A 14,978-nucleotide genomic window follows, 5' to 3' on the forward strand; every position below is an offset into this window, starting at 1 on the left:
CTTGGAAGAGAGCCATACAGCGCACCTGGGCGCAAGGCCATGAGCTCTCCGCAAACTCCAGATAGTACAGAAAACTACCCTGTAGCTCCTCAGAAACAGAGGCAGCACTAAGAAAGGAATCAATCTTAGCAGTTTCAAAACAGGTAATCCTACTAAAGGTACAGAAAAACAATTCTGAACTCAAGATATAGGGCGGGGGGGGAAAGGGGGGTGTTTGGGCTTGTTTTTTTTTTCTTTAATTTCAAGGTCTATATATGGCTAACCAGGGACAGGTAGATGGGTTCAGCTCTGCCTGCTTTAACCCTCAATTTCTCGTTTCAATCCCTAACCCAAACACTTGCTGCTCACGCTTGTTTAGGAACTAACTCCTGCTAAGACACACAAAAATCAGCATTTATCGTAATGCCCTATGTCGAAAATTGCAGAAAATACCTACATTTCTCCTGCAAGCTGGGGTGGGAACCTTTAGAAGGGGACAAAAGTTTATAACACACATAATAGAATATCATCTGGCTGCTATAAAAACGTAATAAAGACTATCAAAGGAAACAAAATACTAGTTCTCAGATGAATGGCATGTAGGAAATAGAATTGCTAGTCCTTTTATTCTGCTTTAGCAGTGTTAAACTTTCCATCCTAAATGATTCCTATGCGAATTACAACTATATTCAAAGACCAACTAAAACAAATATAACTTCTAAGAATGTAGACAATAGGATTTAGCCCCATCAATGAATACATTACATGCAGCACAGAAGAGGGAGAAACAAAGGAATTTAAATCATGCAATTTTTGCAAAGGTATTTAAACCAGTGTTACCATGCAATTTTTGCAAAGCTAAGGGTTGCTCACAAGAGTTTAAAATTCTGCAGAAACTCAGGTTTTGAGGACTTGGTAATCCATTTTAGTAGAATAAAATAACATTAGAATAAAAGAAAAGCTTTGCAAGAGGAAGGACTGACTGAATATAAGTCTGTATTGAAGATACCACAAAGGGCAAACATCAGAGTTTCTTTTGCCGGTTTGTTCTAGTGAAAAAAATCACCTTTACCAGATAATGTCTATTTCATTTATTCTTTTACATTTTATGCTACTGACTCTGCTGAGCCCAACAACAGCAATAATAAGCACATATTCAGATATGCCCAGAGCCTCCAGTATCCAGCATTTGTGATACCACTTTTATTATTCTTTTCCAGAGGAAAAATATATGCGATTTAGCTCATTTTTCTTTCGCTGCACAGAAGACCCTCCATTATCTGAACTAATGGTGTTCAGGATATCCCAGTTAATCCAGACAGCATAAGAGGTGCACGGAGTCAGAGAGAGACCAGTAAAAGTCATTAGCTTGGTCTCAGTGCCAACTGGAGCTAAGCTGCCTTTTTTTTCCAGCCATCTAATCATGGCTGCACTGTGCTCCTGAGTGCTCCAGCTTCCTTAATCGGGCACCACATTACGACCTCTCAGGAACCAAGTCAAGTCTACTTCTGTACTCAACCTCCCAAGCTTTCTGAGACACTGGAGAGCACGATACAGACCTCTTCATATGGTCACACTTGGAGCCAGCCTGACAGGTCCTGCACTGAGCTAACAAACCACCAAAGTGGAATCCATGCTCAGTGAGTTTAACATCTCCATAGGTTTCCCACATGTTCATTTCTGCAGAGACACCCAACTGGGCTCTGTAGAGAGTAGGGCAAGGTCCACAAAATTTACTACCTTGTACTCCATGCTGTGCAAAATCAGTTAAGGCACTTCTGGATCACAGAGCGTTCTTGAAAAAGTATTCCACGTTTATGCATTGCTGCATCCACACTGATAAATTCAACATACCAAGTTAAAGGTGCGTGGAGGTTTTGCACCTGTGACCAGGATTAATTTGCAACCTGCATAATTCTCTCATGGATAGGAAAGTTAACTGCACTTACACCTTCTCTTTATTTAGGAAAAGGAACACGCAATATTCCACCCCCCCACCCCCCCCAGTTCCAGCTCTGTTGTCTGGGCTGATTAAATTTTTCTCATACCAGAATGCTGACTCGGTGATTTGACATGCGAGTTACCTGATAACTTTCCAAACATCAAAGCCGTCCAAAGGCTTAGTGCCATTGGTATGTCCTCCAGCAAGGTGCACCAGCGTTGGCAGCCAGTCAGAGATATGGATGAGTTCATGACTTTCGACGCCTTTTCGTTTCAGTAAAGGACTTGCAACAAAGCCTACTCCTCTCACTCCTCCTTCCCAGAGGGTCCATTTTCTTCCCCTCAGCGGCCAGTTATTTCCACCTGCCATAGTCTGCCCTCCATTATCTGGAAAACAAGTAATGAAAAGGAATTATTGGTAAGAAAGAAACAGAACAATCCTTCACACAACATTCATTAATCCATTTGAAAAAACAGTTTCACAATATAGGCATGTCATGCAAGTACTCACATAGTGCTGTTCAGTGGTCATATAATATCGTGTGTTCAGAGCATGTCACAAATGTAAGTTAATTCATGGAATCACGGAGTTCTCACCAGTGAATTCTCACCAGAGTCTTACAAATTATTACAATGAAACGTTATTGCTAGGCAGGAATTATACCATACTACAAGCCAATGATTTAGAAAGACTTTGTTGAGAGCAACCTCTGACATTGATTCTAAATACCATTAGAAATCCAAACCTTCCAGAATCAAAGACTTTAAAAATGTATTTACAACTACTTTAAAGACCACCAGAAGAGTTGCTATCAATGCCATCATTAGTACTCGGAATACACTGTTTTCCAAAGCATTAAGTTATACCTAAAATGGAAAACTGTTATTCAGTAGTGGAAAACTGTTATTCCAGTGCCAGGACAATACCTGTATTCCTAGTTTAGAACCATTTTTTTCCCCTAGATTTTTAGGCACACACATAGATTTGTAATGTCACACAAAACAGTTTTTCAGGCAGAAGAAGAAAGCCCTAACAAAGAGTAGAAACAAGTTAAAATAATTGAAGAAATTTAAAAATATACTGAATTTATTGTGTTTGGCGAGAACAACATATAAGATGGTTACAGAAAAAGTTGAACTGTGACTACAGTAAGTCAGAAATATCTACATAAATTAGAGATAGCTCATGTAACTCTTTTTAAACTCTCTCTCACCAAGCTTCCACATTCAAAATAAAATCTAGATTCCTGAAGTTAACAGAATTACTGATTCTTTGATGTTACTTTTAGTACTGTTGTAAAGTTGTTTTTCTTCGAACCTATTTTAATGATCTTGGAAGAGTCATTGATGGCAATTCTTTCAAGGATAATTTTTATATACTTTAATGAGGTTAAAAGCCTTTCAGATAGTAGTTGTTGAACTATTCAGTGTAATTTGACATGTTTATATTGTATTTTCTGATTAAAAAAAAGGCATTTGAGGGAAGAAACAAGAAGTACATGTCCAACACCTTACAGAAGAGCTTCACTGTAACTACAACAGAACAAAATGATCCCCGTTCTGTTTCATTAATTAGGGACCAATGTAAACCCCCACTGTGAACAGCTTTCTACTGCACACAGAAAACCCTTTTTGTTCTACTGTGGAATAAAGTAGTGCATGTCTTTGTAAAAACATTAAAAAGTGGAAGACTAAGCTAAATGAAGCACTTGGAAAAAATAGCATCATTTGGAAAGTGTAAAGCATTCTGTGGCCCAACTAGCTTCCAGTAAGGCTGCTGTGTCCAGCACTCTTGGGTTAAACATAAATAAATTAAGAGCTTCACTGTCTTCAGTATGAAATCCAGGCAACCAAATACTACCTAACAATATTTCTCACACAACAATGTTGAGCAATGAGATCTGAGAATTTAAGCAGTCGCTGGTTACAAAACAAAACAAAACAAAACAAAACTAAACCAAAAAAAAAAAACCAGTTTTGACAATTCCTTCTGCTTTGAGTGTAAACAGGAATTCCTGTCAGTGATACTCACAGGACAGAGCTTTCAGTAGGTTTTAACCTTTGGTGGCCTTAGAATAGAAGCTATCTTATCTACACTATGTTAGAGCACAGTTTGGACGTACAGTGGGATCAAATCTTAAGTATGTTAAATATCTTCTTTGTCTCATAAGCTAATTACTGTCCATATCAGTTTAATAATAGCACATGAGATTACTTTTTTTAGTCCTGAATATCAGCAACAAAGTAGCAAGGAAATTATAGAAGTAGACTGTCTTTTTGAAGAACAGAGAGAAAAAGCGTGCATTTCCTGGGTTAAACTAAAATCTTTATTATATTTATTTTTTCTTTACTTTCTGTAGTTGACTTGAAGACATTTATGTCATACCAGTTTCATTATAATTCCCTGAGACAAGGAGTCTATCTAACATATATCCTGTAAAAACTTGTGTGTGACATCGGCATATCGATAACTACTTCCCTATGGTCTGAAATACTATCTAGGACTTCAAATATCAACTATTTGTTAAAGAGGAGCAAGTTACATAATAATGAAAAATAATAATGGACTCTGTCTTGATGAAATACAAAGCTAACCACTAAATAACAAAGGTGGGGGAGGGAACAAGCAAGAAGCCACTGATTGCATGAGGTATAGACATGGCTTAAAAAAGGCATGAAGAACCACTACAGGCGTGCAACTGGAGTTCTAGTCAGTCTTACCTATGAGGGTATGTCTAGATAGCAGGAGACAAAATGGGTATCTTCTATGTGTGTTCAGATACATTTCCCCTAAGATACAGCTGTGGATATATATACAGTTGATGCTAAAAGCTTGCATGGGTTCAGAAAGCCACTGGAGAAGTTAAAGATGAAAAAATAGTTGATAGTTCTTACAAGAAAAGACATCACCTCTGTCTCAGGAATTTCTTCAGTCACAAACTGCTGAAGATTTGAAAGTTTTCACAAAACATTTGCTGAAAGGCACCAACAATGAGTCCCAATGCTCCTTCCTAGACACGTGCTACCAGGTATTGCTGTAGCAAGGGGACGCTTTGCTACACGGACCGTTCATCTGTGGAAGTACAGCCATTCTCATGTTTTCCCAAATAAGCTATTTCTCACGCTATTTTAGCAAAGTATCTTGAATATGGAACAAATGCCAAAGTCCATACTGAAACTCCCAGTAGTTTAAAACACACACTTAATATCCACTTAGGTAAGAGACAAATAGGATCATTGTTGCTTCATGTTCTACATTGGCTGCATATCCAAGTCTAAATGTACTTCAAAACAATATTTCCTGAATGATTTATCATCCATTTTTGCAACTGTTTTTTCTCCATGACTCATCCTAATAACCTAATCTCAGCAGACAGTCTCCAGAGCAAAGCTTTTGGAATCAAGGTACCTACAACTAAAGGCCCTGATTTAAAACATTTATTATTATTAAATCTTCAGCCTTGCTACTTCAGCTGAAAACACTACCCTCCCCCAAGCATGATACTTCAATTATCTCTTTCCTGGAGACAAACATCGAATATGATTTTCATTAAAAATAATAGTGAAATAGTCTGGAAAACATAGTGAACATATTTTTCCTATCTGTAAGAATCTTTTTTGTAATTACATCTATATAAATTAGACTTCAGTAGTACCCACAACATGTTACATGTATTAGAAAAATCATAAAAGAAACCAGCTCTTATCCCCAAAGAAAGGATGAAAGGGGGGAGAATAAGGCTGTAGTTAGAAATTATGGTACTTGGCATAAGCACTACCTAGCTAATTTATTCAGTTTTGTTTGTTTTCTTAAATGGCAGCATCATACATCTTTAAAGAGCTTTGTTGTTTGCTTGGTTTGGCTTGCTTTGATAGGTGTTTCACTACCTTTATTTTCTCACAGTATTTTTATCAGTCCCATCATTCTGTGTTATTTTAAGAAGGGGGGTATCAAAATGCTTTTATTCCATTCTGACAGAATTTTCTTCTGCAAGTTGAAATTTGTGACAATGAAAGAGAACACTGGGGAGAGACATTCTTGCTGGAAGAAGAATGTGCTAAAACAGAGTTTGGAACAGGCATTACCACCGATGAAAAAATGCACAGAAGACATATGCAGGGTAAATGGCAAAACGACAGAATAAAGGAGAGAAGCAGAAGCATCCCGAGTGTTTTAAAAGGTAGTTCGGATCAAATTGGTGCACCCTTGAAGTAACATCAGCCTTGTTGATGATGGAGAAAGCTGTATAATGTAGTAATTATGTCATAGACACCAATGAAATGCTGCACTGATTTGGGAAGAGGTATCGTTCCTTCTATGGAAGAGAAAGCAAAAATTCTAAAGAGAAAATACTTGTAAGCATCAGGGAGGGAACCTGCAATGGTTAGATCTGAGGGAACCACGTGGTCATGGACAGAACAGTTTCTTGAGGGCAATAAGTATTTCTGAGGTTCAGGAATTGGTGAAAAAGAGTCCCAAGGTACAAAAGCCAGGCTCATCTCTAACATTATCATTCTCTGCCAGTTTACATGACTCATGTGAGTAGCATAATTCTCTTTTAATTTTGCACTGTCCTTCATCATCCAAGGAATAGGAATCTGATAGGACCTGAATATATCTTCAAACAAAGAAACTGCCACACTGAATCATTTCATTGGAACTGATACTAACAAAATTAGCAGATCTAAACTCCTCTCAAAACCAATGCAGTGCTTCCAAACCCAAAACACCACCACATTTTATGTTAGTTTCTCGATATGAATGTATCTGTGGGACTTGCATCCTGATAAAATAGATTGATACAAAGCTCTACAGATGAAATAACTTTTGCCTTCAAAATAGTCATGCACAGCACCCTAACGCCTTGAATACTTTTCAAAGTACTGGCAAAGTTGATCTTCGATAAATAACAATCATTGCTATAGCAAAAATAAAATTTTGAAGTGAGACCTTCTGTTTTGACTAAAATATTTGCAAAAAAATTAAGTATTTTTCTAACAACTCTAGCAACTACCCAAATATGCCTTCAAGAAAAAAATAATTTCTTCTAGGACTATTTCTACTTTCTTTCACTCTCATACACCTATTTATATCTACTCACTTTCTCACTCTTTCTTAAAGTACTTACATACTGTCCACATCAAGATACTTTAATGGAGCAAGTTGAAACAACAAAAATCTGTAGTACCTCCCTCCCAAAAGATTTTGGATTAAAATAGGACACATTTCCCACACAGAAAATCAGAGAATAAAACCTATTTAAAAAAAAAAAAAAACAAACCACTTTGTACAACAGAAGGTGACTGTCTTTCAACCTACTGTGGGATTTTTGTTCAAAGTAATGAAGAGGAAGGGCACTTTTTAATGTTTATTTAATTTATTAAAAACCTTTAAACATAAGCAAAATAAAAGCAAAGTAAAGCTTCAGCATCTTGAATATACCTTCAAAACTGAAGCTCCATGTTTTCTTCTCACAAACATCTGCTTTTGTAATTAATATTCATTCTCATGTACATGAGAAAGAGTTTAATTTGTTAAATCTGTAATTTGTAAACTGTCAAAGATGTTTTGCAGGAGTTCTTAAAGGAATCAATAAACAAAAGTAAACAGAGAGGCCCTTCTGTTTCTCCCAAACACTTCTCTGAAGAGTTGCCAGCTGCCAAACATTCGACTAGGGCAGTATACATATGCAGTGATGTGGGATGTATGTAACTAGTAAACAGTTTAATGACTAAAACCTCTTTGAAGAGCAGCTGGACAATAAAAAACAGCAATAAAACAATTCTGATAGCAATAACTAATTAAACATGTATGGATTCAAGTCTTCAGATGGACTCACTTTTTTACTGAATTACCCTGGAACTGAAGCAACAGGCTGCTTCATATGATGAAGATAACCCATATCGGCAATAGATACTCACAACTATGGGAAAAGCTTCATTTGGGATTTATATCTCATTAGACAATAAAAAAAAAAACCACAAAGACAAAAGTGTTAACTTAAGAATAAGCCCTGACAAGTGTCCTTCCCAGGATCATAAATACCTCTTGGCCATGCATATTCATTGCTAAGACAAGTCCACAGTGGTTACTGAACTCAGGGACAATATTAATCGCATTAATAGATCTGTCAAAACTTCATACATTAGAGTTCACTCCTCTGACAAATTCAGTTTAAATTGATCAACGGGCTAGGAAGTTATTGTTGGTAGAAGAAATTAAATGGAAACATGTCCTGTAATACTGTATAAGGCCAATTTTCTAAGAAAGTAAGCTTAATCTCTGCCAGTTGTATGCACAAAAATCATTGCCTATGTAGTAGAATGAAAAACTTATTTTAAAAGCTATAAAGAGATCTTTGTGTTTTATTTTTTTGGATGGTGGGAAAAGCACTGTTAGAATAGTTTCCAAAGAACACCTAAGTACGCATGAACAACACGCTAACTTCTTTCACCATGTGGACAAGCGGTCCAAGTGACTTCCTTTCGCGACTCCTACTACATGCACACACCATCTTAGCAGTTTCTGCTCCTGATGTTGCCTCACCTTAATGCTCTAGAATAGAGGTATTATTTTCTCTGCAAATAGGCCAGAAACTGGTCTTCACTTCAAAAATTTCCCTCACTGCTTTTTCTCCAGCTCTTATGTAGGGCTTAAGTGGGTAAACTAAAAATAGTAAATAATACAGAAAATAAATTTGCATTTTTTTTATGTTATTCAAAAGTAATAGCATGCCTTGCTGTATAGCTACTTATTTTCTTCTAACACACTAGATCTTGTTTCAGTTATAATACAGCAAATTAACTTTTTATTTAAACACGGCATCCTTTTTTTGTCTCCCTTGTGACCACTCAGGTTGCTGCATTCTTCTTATAACCACAACTGAACTACATCCTGTGGCCCTGTTGACATGCCTAGCAAATTGTTCTAGACAAGCTCCTCTGAGAGGGCTTCCTCAAATTTCTCCACAGATTCATCCAGGGCTGTATTTGGTGCTGTTATTAAGCAGTTTTTACTCCAGCATTTCTTTTCAGTCTTTGCATTTTCTTAGTCCAAATAAGGAGGTACTCATAAGTCTTCTTATTAAAAAAAAAAGAAATAAATCACCCTTGCTGACTACATTTAGTGTGCAAATTGTTTTAGACAGTGAGAATACCTCATAAAAATATGCAGGGTTTACACAAACTGTCCTTAGCTTCTATTTAATCTAAACCTTCCATTCTTGGAAGATGGTTAAACAAGAAAGTTTAAATTTGTGATACACATTATTCAACCTTGGTTGCAATGGCAGAACTGTAATCCTAAGTATCACGGTAAGTTTAAAAATTGGTTTTGGTATCTGTAGAATAAAGAGTGATCCAAGAACACAGAAAATATTTACAACAATAACTCTGGAAAATACATCAGTAATTAATTGTTTCCTACAAGAAAAAAGAACAGTCTTAATAGAAAATAAAATAAAAAAAAACTCTTTCAGCACAACAATCCAACAGGATAGGTATTCTGGACTGTTTTCCATTGTACATCTCACAGCACAACAATTCTGCATAAATAAATTTTAGTAATAAGTAACAAAAGACCAAAAAGTGCTTGATATCACCAAAACAAAATCAACATGCAAAACATTTTATGATAATGAAGTTAATAAATTTAAATACATAACTTCGGGATATTTATGTTCATTTTTAAAAACAGCCATTCAAAAGTTTAACAGATCTGTATGTATGTAACTCATACATCCACTGAGCAAGAAATGACCAATCAACATTTAAAGGAAGTATTCCATTAGGAAACAGTCAAAAAAAAAAAAAAAAAAGAGAGAAAAATCAAATACTGTGTGCCAAGAAAGTCTTTGACTATGCAACCACTTTTTTATCCTATTCAGAACACAGCACAAAGAAAGCATTTGAAGTAAAACATCTGCAGGGGCAAAGTAAGAAGAAAGCTTAATTTTAAGCATCTAGGATCATACAAATACAATTAGATATCACAATTCACTAATCATTTATCATGTACTGGTGCTTAATAACTTTAACCAACCATTAGCATCTGTAAAGATCTGGCCTAACATTTCTGGCTCCTGGCTACAAACACCTAAGTGTTCTTTTCTCCCTCAAAACAGTTACAAACTACTTGCCAAATACTCTTACTGTATCTATAGTAGTTTTCAAATCCACCATTGGCATGTCCCAGGTGGTTTTTTTTTTCCTGTTTTCCACCTGTGCATAAGATCCCTACGTTTTTGAATTGGTGAATTTTTCTGAAGCTGCAAGAGAAAACTCCCACACCCTGTAATTTCTCCTCATGGGCCCCTGCAGTAAGCTGATCTAGCACACATCTGTCTGATACATAAACCATGCCAAGCTCTGTTTGAAAGGCTTGTCTAAAGCCACACGGTATTTCTAAAGTGAGTACAGACCAGAAAAAAAAAACAACCCTGTTTTATTTTATAATGCAGATTTGGGCATTTCAGTACATTATCAAATTAAAGCTAACTAAAGCATCTTGAAAATAATGAGAAAAAGGAACCTTTTAAGCTCCCACTACCCCTGAAGATAAAGGCTGCTGACATCAGCTACACGTAATCTATTATGAAATACGTGCACAAAACATTTGAAGGGGAAATACAATCAATAATAATTCCTGGTGCTTGTTCCAGTTTCTTGCTTCTGATTAATAGATTAATTGTTTTGTGAAGATGAGAGTGGAAGTAAGGTGGCTTCTCTTTGCCAAAAGGAACACCAGAGTCCCTCCTATACGCCCCCTCTTTCCATATAAAATAAATACGCGTTGTCAACGTAACTTGGAAGAATGTTTAGATTCCACGTGCATCCCTCCCTCTCCCTACCAAACAGAAGAGATATGTCCATACGGTAGACAGACACTCAATGAAAGGAGAACTGTGTAGGACTGACAAATGACTGCAAGTATTCTGGGAAGCACTGAATTTCAAGCATTACATTTTCTAAGTGCAGAGACTGTCCGATAGCTGGCAACATCTAGGTGTTTTTATTCAGTAAAAGCATTCGGAAGTTTATTTTGAATACATTTGGGTTTCTTCCTCTGCTTCTGGAAGCCGCGTGACTTTCTTAGAACAAATCTAGTGCTGTTATCCCAACAACGTTATGGATCTAATTAGGAGGCATATTTATAGCAGCTTTTGGAAGAAAAAAAGCAGGAAGTCAGGCCACTGTTATGGTGCTTACGGACACCCGGTATAAGCAGCCATCAGCCAAAACTAACGCATCTGTACTTCCACATATACGGAAAATACCTGACCTCAGGCCTGCTGGTTTTGTACTTTAGGCTGCAGCTGTAAGGTAAAAAAAAAAAAGATCCAGTTACAACACGTGAGGACAGGAGCCAGCAGAAAACTGGTTTTACATCTACTGCTGCTCAGAGTTGTGTACAAGAAAAGATGTCGCTGACTTCAGACGCAGCAGAAACATCAAGGTGTGCACGGCCTGCAGGGAAGGCTGCCGGCCTTGGGGGATCATTGCTTCACTTTTCTCCAGTTTTGCCTTTTGAGCACGAGGGACGAAATGACTACTTTGACCTAACACCTTTTTTTTTTCTTAAAAAAAAGACCCAAAACCAAAAAACCAACCCACCCCCCCACTTCCAGGGATATGAAGCTGCCAAAACTTAGAATTACATGCAAACAGCAGAGACAAACGATCTAACATACAGGCATTAAAGCCTCAGAGTTGTGCCCAGAAGCCACGTTTTCCATCCTAACCCCCTATGCCTCCTCTTCCTTGGTGTTTACTTGAGGGGGGACTGCTCCGATTGCCTTCTGTCACTTCTCCGGCACACAATAAACAGAGGACTCTGGAACTAATATAAGCAGTTTAGCACATCAGGATACAGCTGGGAAAGGTTTCGGGAGAAAAGCTGGGGAGGAAGAAGAGGGCTGTGCAGAGTCCAGTGGAGCCTGTGCACAGGAAGGTGGTGCCAATGGGTACCTTCCAACCACACCGCCTGCAGCCAGGGAAAACTGCCCCATGTCGAAACTCCCCAACCAGCCCAGGAGCAGCAAAAACCTCACTGCAGGGAATTAAAAAATCCGTTCCTAACAGCAGGAGTGGCAGGGCCACCACTCCATGTCAGGAGCCTTTCAGCTGATGCTTGCTCATCCAGCAGTAGCCCAACTCCTCTTGTGTGTCCATGACTCTCATATTTCATTTGCTATGAGCCAGATGTCTTTTTTTCTTCTTCTTAAGTGTAGGCACATGCATTGGCTTTACACAGTGCAAACTATGACTTGATTCCGGCAATTGGACAGATTTACATCTGTTTTTCACATCACTTTTGTTTGAGAGGAGTGACTCAAGTTTTTAATCACTTGGGGCCCTGGTTATACCCAGAATACACTGGCTCAATTCACTAGCAGAAAAAAACACGTCTGCTGGCAGAAAGACATAAAACTGAAACAAAACTCTTCAGTTATTACTTACCACACCGGACATTTGAAAAAAGGGCAGCACGCACCTGAGTAAGAAGTATCTGTCCCTAAGCTAACTCTCACACCAAGCGCATAAACCACAAAACCTGAAATTCCATCCGACAATTCTCTAAACGAAATACATCAGTGAAAGAGCAAAGAAAAGAATATTCTCTATAATACTAGTCTTACAATGCTGGGGGAGCAGGGAGGGAAGGTTAATTACTTTGTGATGTTGCAACTATCCTGTCTCCTGTAGGCTGTTTCATTCTCCTAGGGATGACAATGAAATGAAACACCTAAGTTCATTCAGCATGCATGGACAAGGTGGGAAATGCATCAGTCTTGTATTGCTACATTCAGCAGAGTCCAAGACTCTCCCAAAAACTACCTCAGCTGTAGCTAAATGCAATCAAGCTTACAGGAGAGGGAAGGGATTATTTGATAAGGTAACATGGTGACATGGAAAGATAGGTAATGAGGAGAAATGGATGTTTACATAAATAGTTTTCTTTCCCTTTAATGATCTAAGCAGCATTTTTAACCAGTTTTCATAAATATGTTTTTCAGCAATGGATTATCTTTTCAGGATGGGGAAATAGCAGAGAACATACTTGCTGAATGAACATTTCAGAGTCATTTTTTACTTGTTATTTATTTCTTTAACATCTTTGCTGGGTGACAGGTAATAATGGCTAAATAACACATTGCTGGACCTAAGAAAAAGGATGTTAAGCTGGCTAAAACTGAACTTATTTTCTCCAAATAAACAGAAAAAAACCTAGTGTTTACAGTGTGCCTAATATTCCTATCCTCCTCCTCAATGTAGTGACATCAACGCTACATTCAAGTGAGTGACAAGAAGCACTTAAACTCAAAATTTTTAATTTAATAACGATTATTTTATTACAACTTTGTGATTTATGTTTTTCCCAGCTACGTGCCAAAACATGCCCTCTTCTAATTGCTCCCGTGTTTGAACCTCTGCAATACGCCTGCAAGACACCATGGTAGTTCAGTAAGGTCACCAGCAATTTCCTCTTGGCAAGATCCAACTTTTCTCCAACATCATCATCCTTGAACTTTCTGCTACTTTTGATCATATTTCCTGAATCCTGAAGTTGTGAAATCTCTCTCTTGGCAACTATCTAGCTTTACAGACCACATTCAGTCCTCACATATACACATATAACTCTCAGTGATTTCAAAGGGGAGCTGTTCATATGCACAATGGAAACAACTGTAGACTTCAAAGGAACAGACAAATTGCATATTTTGCTCTCGGTGGGCATTTTGGTTTTGATGTTTTTGTGCCTAATGATCATTCCTTAGAAAGTTTATCCTGGAAACTCTATCCTTTACAGGTTAACTGGTTTCCTGTTCCATTCCTGACACTGGGGAAGATGCAGAAAAATCCGTAACGCACTAACAGATTCCTCTGCTCAAAGACAGCCATTTCACTACAAACAGAGCTTTAGCCCTGTGTCGTGGTTTAGGCCAAATCCACCACTGGGGACCCGAGGGACCCCAGATGGGACTGACAGATGCTCCCCCCTACCCCTCTTCAAAGAGAGAGGCAGAGGAGGAAAAAGAGACTTATGAGTTTAGAAGAAACTAAACTACTTTAATGAAATTGTAATAATAAAATAAGACAAAACAGTGAAAAATATATACAAAACCGTATCAAGCTCCCGAGATGACAATCACGACACCGGCTGGCACTGGGGCAGTCCCAGGCTGGACTCAGTGACAGATGGGAACTGGATTCCGGATCTGGATTCAGGATCGGGATCACAGGCAGATGAACAGAGTCTTCATCAGACGTCGGCCATTGAAGGAAGAGCCCGTGACCCTTTGATCCCTCAGCTTTTATACTGAGCATGAGGCAGATGGGATGGAATACCCTGTTGGTCAGTTTTGGGTCACCTGTCCTGTCCGCTCCTCCCTGCAGGTAGGACCCCACTATGCTTTTTCGCTTCCGACCCTCCAACGGGGCACATAACAAAGCTGGTTGGCCTTGGGTGTGATAGCAATAAGTATAAGCAGGAGCCTCTCTGCATGCCATGCCTGGGCATCAGCTATAAACATTGGTCTTATCACTCTGAGAGAGTGAACACTGTCTGCACAATATGCAGTTAATTTCAGTTGTTTGAAGAGGCCCATCTAAGAAGCGAAGTTAATGAACAAGATTGGTTCTGTTTTACCTCAAACCAGGACACCCTGGATGGCCAAGTGTTTCCCAGTACACCCATACTTCAGAAATAACTTAATCCCTTCAATTTTAGAAGATGTCTTTCCTTCTTTTCTCTGCAAATTCCTTATCCAATGTAGTGATATTAAAGCCATAAAACGCATCCACTTTATGGTTCAACCTGTGCTTGCAAAAGGAGTCTGTCTGCTATCAGTTGTCATCCCTCCTGCCACCAACGATCAGAATTTATCATCCCTTTCATATTAATGACCAAGCCAGCCACATGATCCCTCCTCTGCCTGCTCAGTCCAAACTTGCACTAGCAAACATCTAATGTTTCAGTCAAACTGGCAGGGTCACTGTAAACAAGAATGACAAAAGAGGGGATGGTGGCATCCTGTGTGGTGAGCTCCCCCAACCTC

General features: G+C 38.3%; 1 protein-coding gene across 1 annotated transcript in view; it reads right to left on the reverse strand.

The window, feature by feature from the left end:
- Positions 1–14,978, reverse strand: part of ARSB (arylsulfatase B) — a gene marked incomplete at its 5' end in the record, with an annotated part of 67,546 nt that overhangs the window by 31,105 nt on the left and 21,463 nt on the right. Inside the window, one exon of the mRNA XM_082497171.1 lies at positions 2,064–2,307. Within this exon, the coding sequence (XP_082353297.1) occupies positions 2,064–2,307 (244 nt within the window). The remainder of the gene's footprint in view (positions 1–2,063; positions 2,308–14,978) is intronic.

The sequence above is a fragment of the Vanellus vanellus genome, assembly GCF_965231255.1.
Source record: "Vanellus vanellus genome assembly, chromosome: Z".
Lineage (NCBI taxonomy): Eukaryota > Metazoa > Chordata > Aves > Charadriiformes > Charadriidae > Vanellus > Vanellus vanellus.